The 13,923-nt window shown below is 47.8% G+C and overlaps 1 protein-coding gene across 1 annotated transcript in view; it reads right to left on the bottom strand.

The window, feature by feature from the left end:
* Positions 1 to 3,309, bottom strand: part of LOC121435153 (dual specificity phosphatase 29) — a 34,405-nt gene extending 31,096 nt beyond the window's left edge. Inside the window, exon 1 of the mRNA XM_041634260.1 lies at positions 3,116 to 3,309. Within this exon, the coding sequence (XP_041490194.1) occupies positions 3,116 to 3,309 (194 nt within the window). The remainder of the gene's footprint in view (positions 1 to 3,115) is intronic.
* Positions 3,310 to 13,923: the final 10,614 nt, after the last annotated feature.

Genomic DNA, 13,923 nt, shown 5'->3' with positions numbered 1-13,923 from the left:
AGTTCCCTGTAAACTAACAGATAAAAAACATGGCGTACATCATGTGTAAGTCAGGCATTGTTTAACCACGCCTTTCTTTTCTCTCTGTTGCAAGAGAAAATGTCCCAGCAGTCCCTGCAATAGGGGCTGCCCTATCAGTCTGGAGCGTGGACTCCAGTGACCACAGAACATAAACTGTGGAGTCAGAGTGGACTATGATGTTGGGAAGCCAGCTGCTGTGGTGGCAGGCGGTCACTGAGGTGTGGGAGAGGCCTGTTTCATTGGCTCTAAACTGACTGCATAGCGTTAGCATTTGGCTTAATCCCAGACTGTCAGTCTTTGTATAGACAGTGTTGGGCTTGCAACCTTATGCACTGGGACTCCTGTGTCTGTGAATTATTCTTCCCTAAGTGATATCTGAGGTCAAAGTGTATGCACACCTCTTTGACAAAAGCAAAATTTGATTTATGGAAAATTTACAAATAGGACCCAGAGGTTGTTTGGGATCAAGAAGAATGCAGCATCAATACACGGCGCAGCGCAGACGAACCATGAGAGTATGCAGAGGACAAATAAGCCAGCTACGAAAGCCCACCAGGCTGTCCCATCCCATGGCCATACAATGTCAAGATCAGGTTGATGTACAAACCAGAAGGCAGACTGGCAACTGCAGGGCCCTGAGGAAGGTGGGGGTGAGGAGTGGCTGCTTAACGGATCCTGGCTTCCTCTTGAGATGATAAAAATGTTCTGCAATTAGACTGAGAATATCATGAAATCATTGAATTGTACAACTTAAGAGGATGGGTTTTATGATATATGAATGATACTTCTGTAGAGCTAAGAGAAGCAGTACATTGTGTTCTGTGCACCCCTTGCCTGAGTTCCCCTGATGTTCTCAGCCGGGAAACGACCGGACAAATTGTACCGTAGTTATACTGTGGAATATTAAAAATGAAGAACAGCATACACAGTGGGGTTTGTTTTTTAAGAAGAAATTATTTAAGCCAGACATGGTAGTACACTCCTCTGATCCCAGTGCTTGAGGGGATGAGGCAGGAAAACCAGGAGGTGAAGGCTACTGAGACCCTGTCTCAACAGACAAACCGGAACACCCATCCGTGGAGCTGAGAGACACCTCAGCAGGGAAGAGCTCACAGTGGTTCCCAGCACTACCCTGGACCACTTCCAAGTGCCCATTACTACAGCTCCAGGGGTTCTGACTCCTGACACCTGGCCTCTGCAGACACCTGCGTTCATATGCATCCCCTCAGCCCCAGGCATACATAGGTATACATAATGAAGATAAATTCTTTAGAAAAATACCAATCTGTCTAAAAGAAATAAAAATGCATTGTGTGTGTGTATGTGTGTGTATTTATTTTCTTGTGTTTGAAATAGCACACAGAAAGTGGAATTAGCACATGAACCTGCTATTTGGGAGCTAGCGAGACATTTGGTGGGTAAAGGTGCTTGCTTGACCTGAGTTCAGTCCCTGGTTCCCACATGGTAGAGAGAGAACCAACCTCCATGCATACATACATTATGGCTTGCTTTTGTACTCACATGCACACAAACACATGCTCAATAAAAAATAAAAATGGGTTTGGAGAAATGACTCAGCTAAGAGCACTGGTTGCTCTTCCAGACGCCCTGAGTTCAATTCCCTGCAACCACATGGTGGCTCCCAGCCATCTGTAATGGCCTGCAAGCATGTGTGCAGACAGAGCACTCATACATTAAAATAAATAAAAATAAATCTGCAGCCGGGCGGTGGTGGCGCATGTCTTTAATCCCAGCACTTGGGAGGCAGAGGCAGGCGGATCTCGGTGAGTTCAAAGTCAAACTGGTCTATAGGGTGAGTTCCAGGACAGCCAGGACTATCACACAGAGAAAACCTATCTCAAAAAACCAAAACCAAAACACCCAAAACTTAATACTTGTTATGGGCAGAATTAAGAGTGGAAAAAGAGAGATTGTACATTTGTTTGTTTCTGTTTTGTTTGAGACAGAGTCTCAGAGACCCAGGCTAGCCTTGAATTCTGTACAGCCAAGGTTGACCATGAACTCCTGTCTCTCCCTCTAAGTGCAGGATTATAGGCCCGCTGCACCACGTCTGGCTTGCAGTTTGTTTTATGACCCCATTTACTTTAACTTAGAAGGTAGCGGCATGTAGTGTTTCTAACTTCTCACAGCTTAATAAAAAGGTTAAGGGAAAAATAAGACAAGGGCTACTGCACGTGCTAGATATTTTACTTCTGGTTTTTAAGCAGTCAGCTGGTAGTAAGAGCAACACGCACAGGGGTACTGCATGTCTGCTCTAAGGATCAGCAGGGTGTGAAGTTCAGAAGGATGGGGGAGGGGTGAAGTGGAAGTCATGAACCTCAGATCTCAGTCATCGAGATTTTAGAATATAGGGTACATACTAAACAGTCCTGTGACTCAGTTGCCTTGCCTTGAGATTTCTTTCACTGGTGTGTTGTGAGGGTCAAACGAGGTCACATTTGCAGGGATTTTAGCATAGTGTCTACCACGCAGTGGTCCCTAAATGATGGCCACAGAAATTTCTCAGTTGTTTGTGAAGTGGGGAAACTGACTATAAGACCTATAAAGAGACGGTGGCCTCAATTTTGACTACTGTTTTCAGATACTCCTAAGGCCAAGCTCCAACTCCGGCTCTGGCTAATAGTCAGCTAAGATAGAAGACGAGATTCCCCAGCCTCTCTTGCAGCTAGGTGCAGGGGAAGTTTTAGGCTAGACTTCCCTTTGGAAAGCTGTCCTTCTTGACTTCCTTTCTCCTGACTTTCCTGTTGGGTTCTCTGTGAAGATTCTGCGCAACCTTGAAGAACACTAGACCCTCATGATGGTGAAGCAATACACAGAAGCCCTCATCTTGGCTCTCCTGCAGTTACCATGGTTGCCCCAGCTAGACTTCCTTTGGACTTAACAAACAAGAGAAAAATGAGCCTGCCTTGCTTAAGGCTCTTTTCTAAGTTTTTGTAAAATGAAGATGAGCCCTGACTAAGATACTTCTCATAGAACAGCTGACCCGGAAGTCAAGGCTTGTGACTCAGAGTTGCTGAGTGACCGAGGAAGCACTTGTTCCTTTCCCAGGGTGACATAAGGGCCTGGAACTTACTCATCACCGATGTGGAGCCTGGGCCAGACCTCGTTGACATGCGTGTACTGGGGACTGCCCTTCCAGAAGAGGCGCTCCAGCTCGAAGGCACCAGGGGTGCAGTAGTCCTCAGCCTCTTCCTCCTCCTGCAGGGACAGCCTCTTGGCAGAGGGGTAGGCATTCTTGAGGCTTGTCTTTGTATCTCCCGATGCCATTTTGGACCAAGGGATTTTCTTTCCTTTCTGTAGGAAAGAGAGTCAGGATGGGGTTAGCATGGAACACTGGTCGTTAAAGAGGGTCATGATGGAGTTAGCAGGCAGCGGTGGGCATTTAGGGGTGAGGATGAAGTTAGCAGGCAGTGTTGGACATTATAGGGGGTGAAGATGGAGTTAGCAGGCAGCGGTGGGCACTATAGGAGGAGGTGAGGATGGAGCCTAATTTGGTGGGTTTGTCTCTCGCCTGCTGTGTCCCCTCTTGTCACCCCAGGCCACACAGGTCAATGAGGAAGGCCATGCGGCAGTTAAACAGCACTCCCCAACATTCCAGTGTGCACACAGCGAAAGGACTGGGGGCCTGAGGCAGTTTTATAGCAGGTGGCAGAGCAGCTTTGAGCCTAGGAAATTCCCCTAGGCAAGCCAGGTCGTCTGTCCCCTGCCCTCGTTTTTGTTTTTATTTGTTTGCTTGCTTATTTATTTATTTTTGGTTTTTTGAGACAGGGTCTCTTGGTGTTAACTCTGGCTGTCCTGGAACTCAACTCCGCAGACCAGGCAGGCCTTGAATTCAGAGATCTGCCTACTGGGGTTGAAAGAGAGTCCTAGCTAGACAGCTGTGTCTGCTCATCGAAAGCTGTTTGGGGAGTTTATCAAGCTCTCCTGGTGGGATGTGGAAGAAATGTCTCCATTGTTCCCCAGGAATCTTGCTGATTTGACAAGTAAATCGGACTTCCTTAGCTGTTCATCCACACAGCTCCAAATCCAAAGATTCACCCACCAAGGAGCAAATGAGAAAAGGGCACCTTTCCTGAACCTGACAAACTTCCTCTCTTGCCTTTACTTCCTAACCAAGGTAGCTTAACCTCCATTCATTCACACATTATATATACTGCATATCAAAGTAACCCAGAGATGATTTAAAATCTCCATATGCAAATATTGGCCATGGTCCCTTTTGAGACAGGGTCTCCTGTAGCCCAGGCTGGCCTCAAATTTGCTGTGTGTGGAGTAGTGATCCTGAATTTCTAATCCTTTCCCTCCATGTCCATAGTTCTGACTTGATAGGCCTGTACCACCGTGCCCAGTTTATAGGATGCTCAGGCACAAACCCTGGCTCTGTGCTTAGTAGGCGGGTGCTCTCCCATTTTATAAGAGGGACTTGAACATCTGTGGATGCTGAGGCTCCGAGGATCTAGAACCATTCCTCCATGGCTTCCGCAGCCCTCCTTCTCTGACAGCTGCTGTCACTGGCTCAGTCTTAACTCTAAAATGTGCCCTTCTCACCAATAGCACACTGAAGATGTTTGGCACATATCTCTAGTCTGCTGAGAGGGAGGGTGGTGGAAGCTGCAGTGTCATAGGATAAATCCAAGAGTGTTAGAAAAGCCAGGAGCACGAGAACATCTGGATGAAAGACTGCAGAACGCAGTCTGAAAGGCGCGTGCATCACCTCAGATGCTCGTACCAAAATAACTCCAGGGGATTCACACTCTTTAAACACAGGCCCACAGTCTGGAGAGATGGCTCAGCGATCTAGAGCCTGCACTGCTCCTTCATAGTTCCGTTCTCACACCCACACATCGGGTGGCTCACAACCACCGCCACTTGAGCGCCAAGGTGGTCCATTGCCGTCTTCTAGACATTGCCAGCACCGGGCTCACATGTGCTTCTAATACATACACACATTTACACAATTCAACATAAATCTTTAGGCTGGATATGATGACAGTTTAATCCCAGCACTTGGGAGGCAGAGGCAGGTGGATCTCTGTGAGTTCAAGGATAGAGAAACCCTGTCTTGAGAAAAAAAGAAAGGTAAAATATTCACAGGTGAAATGATGTGGTCCCTAGAATTTGTATCAAAACGATACAGTTGGAGGGCCATCCAGACGGCTCAGCAGGTAAACTGCTTGCCAAAATTGCCTGGAGAGCTGAGTTCAATTTCCAGAAGCCACATGAAAGAGGCAGGGAATAGATGTGGAGAGAGTGGTCCTCTGACTTCTATACATGTGCTGTGGTATGCACACATATAAAATAAAAATATAGTTGGATGAATGCAAAAACCCAGTGTTGGAGGTAGGGTACTGATGGAGGTGTGGGAAGCAGGATTGGCTGGGAATGAGGGTTAGGTTTGCGCTGGTTTACATGCAGTTGGCCCCATAATCCCATAGGAAGCGACACTATTAGGAGGAAGTGTGTCACTGTGGAGGTGGACTTTGAGGTCTCATATATGCTCAAGATACCAACCACTTCCTGTTGCCTGCAAGCCAAGATGTAGGACACTCAGCTACTTCTCCAGCACCAAGTCTGCCTGCACGCCATCATGTCTCACCATGATGACAATGAACTAAACCTCTGAAAATGTAAACAAGCCACAGCAATTAAATGTTTTCCTTATAAGAGTTCCTGTGGTCATGGTGTCTCTTCACAGCAATAGAAACCCTGTTCCTCTTTGCATGTGTTTAGGAATCCCTGTGATTAATTTTTGAAAATGCTAGGCACAGTGATAAATACCTACGGTCCAAAATATTCTGGGAGGTGTTTCAGACCAGGAATCTAAGAGTTGAGAATGAGAAATCAGTCTCTCTTAAGAAAAATAAAAATTTTAGCTGGGCACACACCTTTAATCCCAGCACTTGGAAGGCGTGGGCAGGCGGAGCTCTGTGAGTTCAGGGTTAGCCTGGTCTACAAAGTGAGTTCCAGGACAGCCAAGGCTATTACACAGAGAATCCCTATCTCAAAAAAAGAAAAAGAAAAAGAAAAAGAAAAAGAAAAGAAAGAAAGAAAAGAAGAAAAAGTAAAAAATTTAAAGAACAATGAAAAGACTTGGAACTGTAGATGGAGGCTGTTCATCTGTTCCCTGCTGCGCAGACCCGAAATAATCACACAGAAACTGTATTATTTGCAATACTGTTTGGCCAATAGCTTAAGCATATTTCTGGCTAACTCTTATATCTTAAATTAACCCATTTCTATTAATCGGTGTATCGCCACATGGATGTGGCTTACTGGCAAGGTTTTGGCGTATCTGTCTCCTGCGGGCAGCTACATGGCTTCTCCCTGACTCAGCCTACTCTCTCTACATAGATATCTCTTTCAGCCTGGCTATATTCTATTAAGCCATTGGCCGACAGCAGCTTCTTTATTAACCAATAAAAGCAACGTATATACAGAAGGACTTCCCACACCACTGAAAGCTTTGTACCCGTTATTCAATTCTCCCATAGGGATGGGCCAGGTTTTGTGAGTTCTTCCTTCTTACAGCCTGCTTCCTAGAGTAGGGATCACATGGGGAAGAGAGGACCCTGCTTTGGAGCCTGCCAGTGCCATTCATTGTAAAGATTGTCTCCACTAGAGTCATTGGCACGAACTGAAAATACAGATTCCGGGATTGTACACTGGCAGCAGGGACCGCAGAGTCCTTATTTTAGCAAGATCCCAGGAGAGTCTGTGCTCGCTGACAGTCCAAAGTAGTAGACTGACATGTGGCTGAAGAGTCAAAAGAAGGGTTGGAAGGGTGCCGAAAATGCCTTCTACCTCCTCCCTGAAATGGGGCCAGGTCATTGGCTCCCCATGCAGATGCAGGCCCGGGAAAGGAAGGACTTGGCCCACCCAGATGGAGGGTTGCTGGGTGTCCTTATCTCTAAAGTAAATTGATGGACTGAGGGGTGAACAAATGGATGGATGATGAGCCAACAAGAGGAATGAATGACAAAGGCCTGGGAAGCGTGGCCAAGGGCTCAACCAGAGCTTTGGAAGCAGGACCGGCGCTCGCCCCGACTGGGTTCAGGGGAGGGCAGTGCAGTGCACAGGGTAGACTCTGCCTCCTCCCAGGGGAGGTTGGAGGCCTGAACTTGCCTTTTGGGCCTGCCTGCTGGGGTTTCGGGGACAGGGGGCAATATTGCAGGCCTGGCTGAAGCTTCTCTTGCAGGAACCAGCCCAAACTCCTAGGTTGCAGCTTTCCTTTAGGCCCGCAGCAGCCGGAGTTCCAAAGACCTACTGCCCAGTGCATCCATGGCTCTCGCTCATCTTATTTCGAAGTGAGGCCTCCTGTTCCTAAATACTGTGGGTTTAGGTTCCCTTGAGTCCTGCTTATCACTAAGGGGACTTAAAAAGATACGATTTTAGGGAGATGCTAGAGTCTGTTCCGGTGTGGAACTTCCATCTGCCTCCTTGGATCGCTAACGCTGACCTCACCCTTGGTGAGGCCTCGTTCCCCTCATTATGCTGTGGAGGGAGGGAACCATTCCTGGCTCGGGCCCTGCATTTAAAACCTTGGCTGTATTTCCAGACAGAAGAGGAAGTGGTGCGGTCTGCCCATGCAGCTAGGCACTTAGAGGGGGCTCTGGGACCTATTATCCTCCAGCAATGCAGGGAACAGAACAGAGCGGGGAGCTGTCCAGAAACCACAGACCTGTAATCTTTCCAAATCCCGAAGACGGCCGTGCACCTCCAAACCCTACCCACACAGCTCCCAGATCTTTCATTCTTCTAGAGGAGGGGAGAGTCTGTTTCCCATATCACAGCCAAAAGGGGAGGGGAAAGCAAACCTCTTCTGTTTGGTTTCCATAGATTCGACCGCAAGATTAACTGCCAAGGTCTCTATGACACACTGTATCAATCACAGGCTAAATGTCATAATGTGAACTGGGCAGGCTGTCAAGACAGGCTTCCAGATTCCAGTTACAGCTTCATACGTAAAGATTTGGACCTGAGGAAACCAATGCCAGCTCTGAAAGCTCCTTGGCCTGTGTGAGCATCCTTCTCAGAGGAACAGAAGCCAAGCTGGGCTCCTTCACAAAGAGGACAGGTGAATGGCGTACCTAACATAGTGGAAGGAAGTAGCTGAATACCGAGAGCAAAGAGTAACTCAATTATTAGCGCTAAGCGAGAGACACTAGGGAGTGGCGGGTGCTGCGGAAAAGTAAAGAGCCCTGGGACAGCAACCCGTCATCCCATGCAGGAGTGCAATCCAGATGTTTCTGCTATTGTTGAAAGATTTTATTTATTTAGGGGGGGGGCGTGCATATGTAGAGGTCACAGAACACATAATGGAAGTTGGTTCCCTTCTTCCACCATTTGTGTTCTGGTGACTGAACTCAGTCTGGGCTGCAAGTACCTTTACTTACTGAGCCATCTTGCTGACTCCTAATATATATTTTAAATGTTTCTCTCTCTGTCTCTGTCTCTGTCTCTGTCTCTGTCTCTCTCTCTCTCTCTCTCTCTCTCTGTGTGTGTGTGTGTGTGTGTGTGTGTGTGTGTGTGTGTGTGGTGTCAGAGAACAGCATATGGGCATCTATTCTCTCCTTTTACTGTGTGGGCCCTAGGAAATCAAACTCAGGCTACCGGGTTTGCCAGCAAGTGCTTTGACATACTGAGTCATCTAGCCAGTCCATTCCCTGATTTTTTATAAGAAGCCAGAGAGCCCCCCCAGAGTTTTATAAACTACTCTCATCTGTTTTGCTTTTGAAAAGGGACGTTAGTATGTAGCCCTGGTTGGCCTAGAAATCACTACATAGACCATGCATACCTTGAACTTTGAGCAGTCCTTTTACCTCAGCCTCCCAAGTATTGGGATTGCAGGTATGAGCCACCATGACAAGCTTCAAGTTACAGTTCTGAAATCAGATCAAAGTCTTGTCTCCAGTCATGTGGTGGTGGCGCATGCATTTAATCCCAGCACTCAGGAGACAGAGGCAGGAAGAGCTCTGGGAGTCTGAGACCAGCCTGGTCTACAGAGTGAGTTCCAGATGGCCTAGAGGTGTAGAGTGAGACCCTGTCTCAAGAAAGAGGAGGTCATGGTGGTGATGAGGAGGTGGTCATTGGCGAGAAGAGACCAGAAGTTATGAAGCAATGTGTACATTATGAGTCTGGTCTTAAATGAAGGTAATACAGGATTAACACTGGCTGTGTGCTTGTTGTAGAGCAATGGATTATGTCTGATTTGGTCTCTCCAGTGTCTGTGATGTAAGAGTACATTACATCAGCATATGGAGCAAAAGTTACCCCGATCCCATGAAGTTCTGATTTAGGGTTGTTATGTATGTGGAAGGTGTTCACCCTGAAATTGATGGTGCCTTCCTGAGGGCCCTAGAGCAACTGAGTTATCCTGTGGGTCTTGGGGCAGCAGTCAGGCCTGGCTTCTCTCAGGTCATTCTAGTCTCTTGTGCTTCCTGGCGAGCCATGGCAACTCCAGTCTGTAGAGACCCCAAAGCTGGCACAGTGTCTTTAGGAAAATGGAAGCCTGGTAAGCAAGCCCAAGATCTCAAAAGAGGGGGTTCAGGGGTGTAGCTCTGATGCTTCAGGATAAAAGGACTCCCACTCCTAGGGAAACTCCTCCCTCCTCTGCCTGCACATCAGAGACCCTTCCACTCCCACTCCTCGAGCAGAGCAAGGGCTCAGGACTTCCCTTCAGCCCAGTCTGGAGTTAGTTGGAGCCAGTGTCCTCAAGTTCACTCTGGGCTCATCAGTGCAGTTGGAGGCAGCACCATCTTCTCTGTGACTCGACCTTCCAAGTCAGGCCAAAACTTTACCGGCCTGGTCAGTGTGAGAAAGAACTGGGCATGGTTGGATCGGCCAAACCACAAAGATCTCTAGCTTCTAGAAGTTTCTTGTCTAACAGAATAGTTTGTGGTTTTGTTTTGTTTTGTTTCTGTTGTTGTTGTTTTTGAGACAGGGTTTCTCTGTAGCTTTGGGGCCTGTCCTAGAACTTGCTCTGTAGACCAGGCTGGCCTCGGACTCACAGAGATGTGCCCGCCTCTGTCTCCCAAGTGCTGGGATTAAAGGTGTGTGCCAACACTGCCCAGCTGAATTTTTTTCTTTTAATCTGCCCCTGGAACTGAGAGAATTGTTTTTGATGCAAAAACACAAGTCTGAATCTCTAGGCCCCGTGAACAAAGTGGAGCCTGTCACCCCAACACTGTGGGACAGAGACAGGAGGAACAAGACTGCATGAACTGTGGGGGAAGAGAGCTGGGGCTTGCTCACTGCAGGTTCAATAAGAACCTATTTCTCAAAGGACTAAGGCAAAGAGCAATAAAGCAGGATGGCCCACATGGCCTCTGGGCCATGTGCACATATCACACACACACCTCACATACATACATGCACATATCATACACACCCCAAACACACATGCATGCACATATCACACACATACATGAACATATCACAACACACCCCACACTCATAATGCACATATCACATACACCCCACAATGCTTACATGCACATATCATACACACACCCCACACACATACATGCACATATCACACACACATACATGCACATATCACAACACACCCCACACACATACATGCACATATCACACACACACCCCACACATATACATGCAATTTTTCAAACAGTCTGTCCTCTTTTCAGAGATGCCCGTGGACATTTGTGTTCCTAGGGGAGAGTCAGTTCAAATTTAAATGTGATGCAGACACATTGCTTCTCAACACCACCAGAGTTGGGTCTGGAATGTTCTCTGGAAGGAGGGAGTGAGAATGATGTTGCATAATGGCTCTGTTAGTGGAACAATGCCTACTGCTAAATTTTGGATTTGGCAGGAGTGTCCAAATATATATGTATATTTTCAATTTGCCTCAAGTCTGTATGCATTTAAAATCTACCAAAAATGAGCCTAACAAGAACATAAAAATCTGTGGATTCTTTTAAAATTAAAACTTGGATGAGAAAACCCAGGAACTTTTGTTGTGGTTGTTGCCAATAATTTAATTCTTAATGTATCAGACATAATCCAAGTTTAACAAGTTTTTTTTTTCTTTTGGATTCTGGCAAGCGTGTTAACAGGAGGCAATTATGTGAAATAATATAAAATCCTTTTATTAAAAAAAAAACAGAGAAGCCTTCATTTAAGAGGAAATTTAATATCACTTCTCCAATGGCGCCGATGCCATGGGCTCATTTGATTAGCTCTTCACATGATTCGCGGTGCTTTGGGGGTAATTTATGAGCTCCTAATTGATTTTCCCAGTCTTGGTTTGGCAAAGGTGGACCTCCCCAAGATGTGAGGTGGCTGGAGGCTCACACTTAGCTTCTCTCTCTCACAAAAGAATCAGCCCAGATGGACGCTACCCTGTGACGAGGGAGATGAGGTCCACGATGCCCTGACCAGGCCAGCTGTGGCTCCTGACTCCGAGATGTGTGGGATGCTGCGGGCAGTTTCCCAAAATGACAAGCTCTTTCGAGAGTCATTTCCCACAGCGTGTCACCTCAGAACAAGAGTTGTGGGAAGAAGGGTAGAGGGTTCATGCTGAGTGCTGAGGGGACAGCTTTTGGCTCCCACTGTGAGCCCCTTCTATTTCTTATCCGGACTACTGTTCCTTCCTAGGTCTGCCTTTCAAATGCCACACTGGGAAGGCTTGGAGCCAAGGCTGTTGTTTCTGAAAACCACCACAGAAGTCTCAGAGAAATCCCAGTCCTGGCCAGATTCTCAGGAATGAGCACACGGTGGCCTCCCTCATTGTATTTCCCGGGGAACATCTGTTCTCGAAATCTCCTAGATGGGGCAAGAGTGCACCACATTAAAACATGAAGGAAAGTGAGGGTTGGCGAGGCTAAGAAAAGTGGTGGCCCCCGCCTTCAATCCCAGAGCACTCGGGAGGCAGAGGCAGGCGGATCTGTGAGTTCGAGGCCAGCCTGGTCTACAGAGAGAGTTAAAAACAGCCAAAAGGTACACAGAGAAACCCTGTCTCACAAAACCAAAGAACAGAGCAGCCAAGTGAGAGGCCCAAGATAGGTATACCTACAGGCTCTGAGGCACACGGGATCCAGTCTCTACCGCTACCCAAGCTGTGTAACCTAGGACAAACCACTTAATTCACTGTGCCTCAGTTTCCTCATCTGGAAAGGAGGACAATGTGGAATAGAGGAAATGTATTAATACTGAAAAGGAGAGCTCCCAAAACTGTCGTGGGAGCCAGGTGCACACCTATAATCCCAGAACTAGGGAGGCTGAGGCAAGAAGATTGTCATGTGTTTGAGGCCAGCCTGGGCTACTTAGTGAGTTCCAGACCAGCTTGGGCTACAGCATGAGAGACACTTCAGAAAGGTCTGTGGCTGGTGACCAGCCTTGAGCCTGCGCACACTGCTCTTTTATCTGTCATGGGACAGACAGTCGTCACAGGAAGTCTATTCTCACCTGGGCTCTGATGCTCCCGTAACCCCCCTGTAACACCAGAGCTGAAACCTCCTCAGCTATGGCATCTGGCTCGATGATGGTGAGGGCCGAGCCCACGCCTCTCATCCATAGCCTTTGCCCCTGAGGTGCCCTTAGAGCTGCCTCACCTCTTTGGTCTCCTCCCACTTCCCACCGCCATGACCACGGTGCCCCCTCAGAAGGCCCTCAAGCCCCGCCGCTGGTAAGTAAATGTCAGAGTCCTCCACCTTGTTCACAGGTCACATACAGGGAGAACAAGGAGGGGCCACAAAGAAGCTGTCAAAGCAGCAGAAAGAACATGACATGGTTCCCCCAGGGGCTGGTGACCTCCTCACATATGACCCTCATATCCCCTTCTTGGAGTATTTTCAGCTTCTTAACAGTCCTGGTAGTCCCAACAGCTCTTAAATTTCAGGCCCACCAGTGACAACTGGGGCCATGGGACAAGGCAGTGGGATCTGAGACACAGGCTATCCTCTCCTTGCCTGCTGTCTAAGCTGGGTGGCTCTGTGTCTCCATCACCCAGCCTTCCATCTCTACTGGAGTGTTTCCACCCCAACCCTGCGTGCCCTCAAGAGTGGGAAGTCCTCAAAGAGTATCTTATTTTGGGGGTGACTTACACTCACCAGGACACCAGAGGCTTGAGTGCTGGTTTGTAATTTGCACTGCCCTACACGTGATCCAAGGGAATTGGATGCCTCTGTTTCCCCTTGCTCCCTAACTCTAACCAGCTAGATGGACACAGGTAGAACCTTGTGTAGAATATAAAATATAACACAGAGCATCCAATACCACAGACAGGGCCTAAGAACCTTAACACACTTAGCTGTCCCCTAGAAATAGTTACAGAACCAGAAATTCAGATTTAGAGGTCATGAAAGAGAAAGGAATTCAATGGTGTCTTTAGAGAATGCAGGGTAACAAGAGGCCTTTCATCCCCAAAGGATGTTCTCCACAGCTCCAGAAATTGTGCAAGTAAAGTCTCTCACAGTCATTTTCTCAGAGGACACTTGGCCAAATCCCAGAGGCAACAGGTTTCCCATTCAAAGCCCTTACCTAGGTGCCGGGTGCCGGGTGCCTGGTGCCGGGCTGAGTCGAGAGGTCCTGGTCTGTATGCGTGGCAGCTTTACACAGAACCTCCAGACTGGCTCAGAGGGCCTATTTTTAGGGTCAGATCTGCTGACACTGACCATGCATGCTGTCCAGTCTGAGAGGAGACCTGTGGCATTTGTTTGCAAAATGATTTGCCAAGTGTGACCTGAAACCCTTGACTTAAGCAGTCTGGTATCAGGAGGCCCACATGCTTGTATCTGGTCCAGCCATAGGTACAGGACATGTGGCCGTCAGGGTGGTGATGGATGGGAATTTCCCAACTTTTTTTTCTTGGGCTGGATAAGGCCAGGTGTCCACGGCCCTGCCACGGACTCTGTCTCA

Source organism: Microtus oregoni, unplaced genomic scaffold, assembly GCF_018167655.1.
Source record: "Microtus oregoni isolate MIOR12 unplaced genomic scaffold, Mior012 000045F_ref0000178, whole genome shotgun sequence".
Taxonomy (NCBI): Eukaryota; Metazoa; Chordata; class Mammalia; order Rodentia; family Cricetidae; genus Microtus; species Microtus oregoni.
Note: the sequence above shows the minus strand (reverse complement) of the source record. Positions and strands in the feature narration are given on the sequence as shown.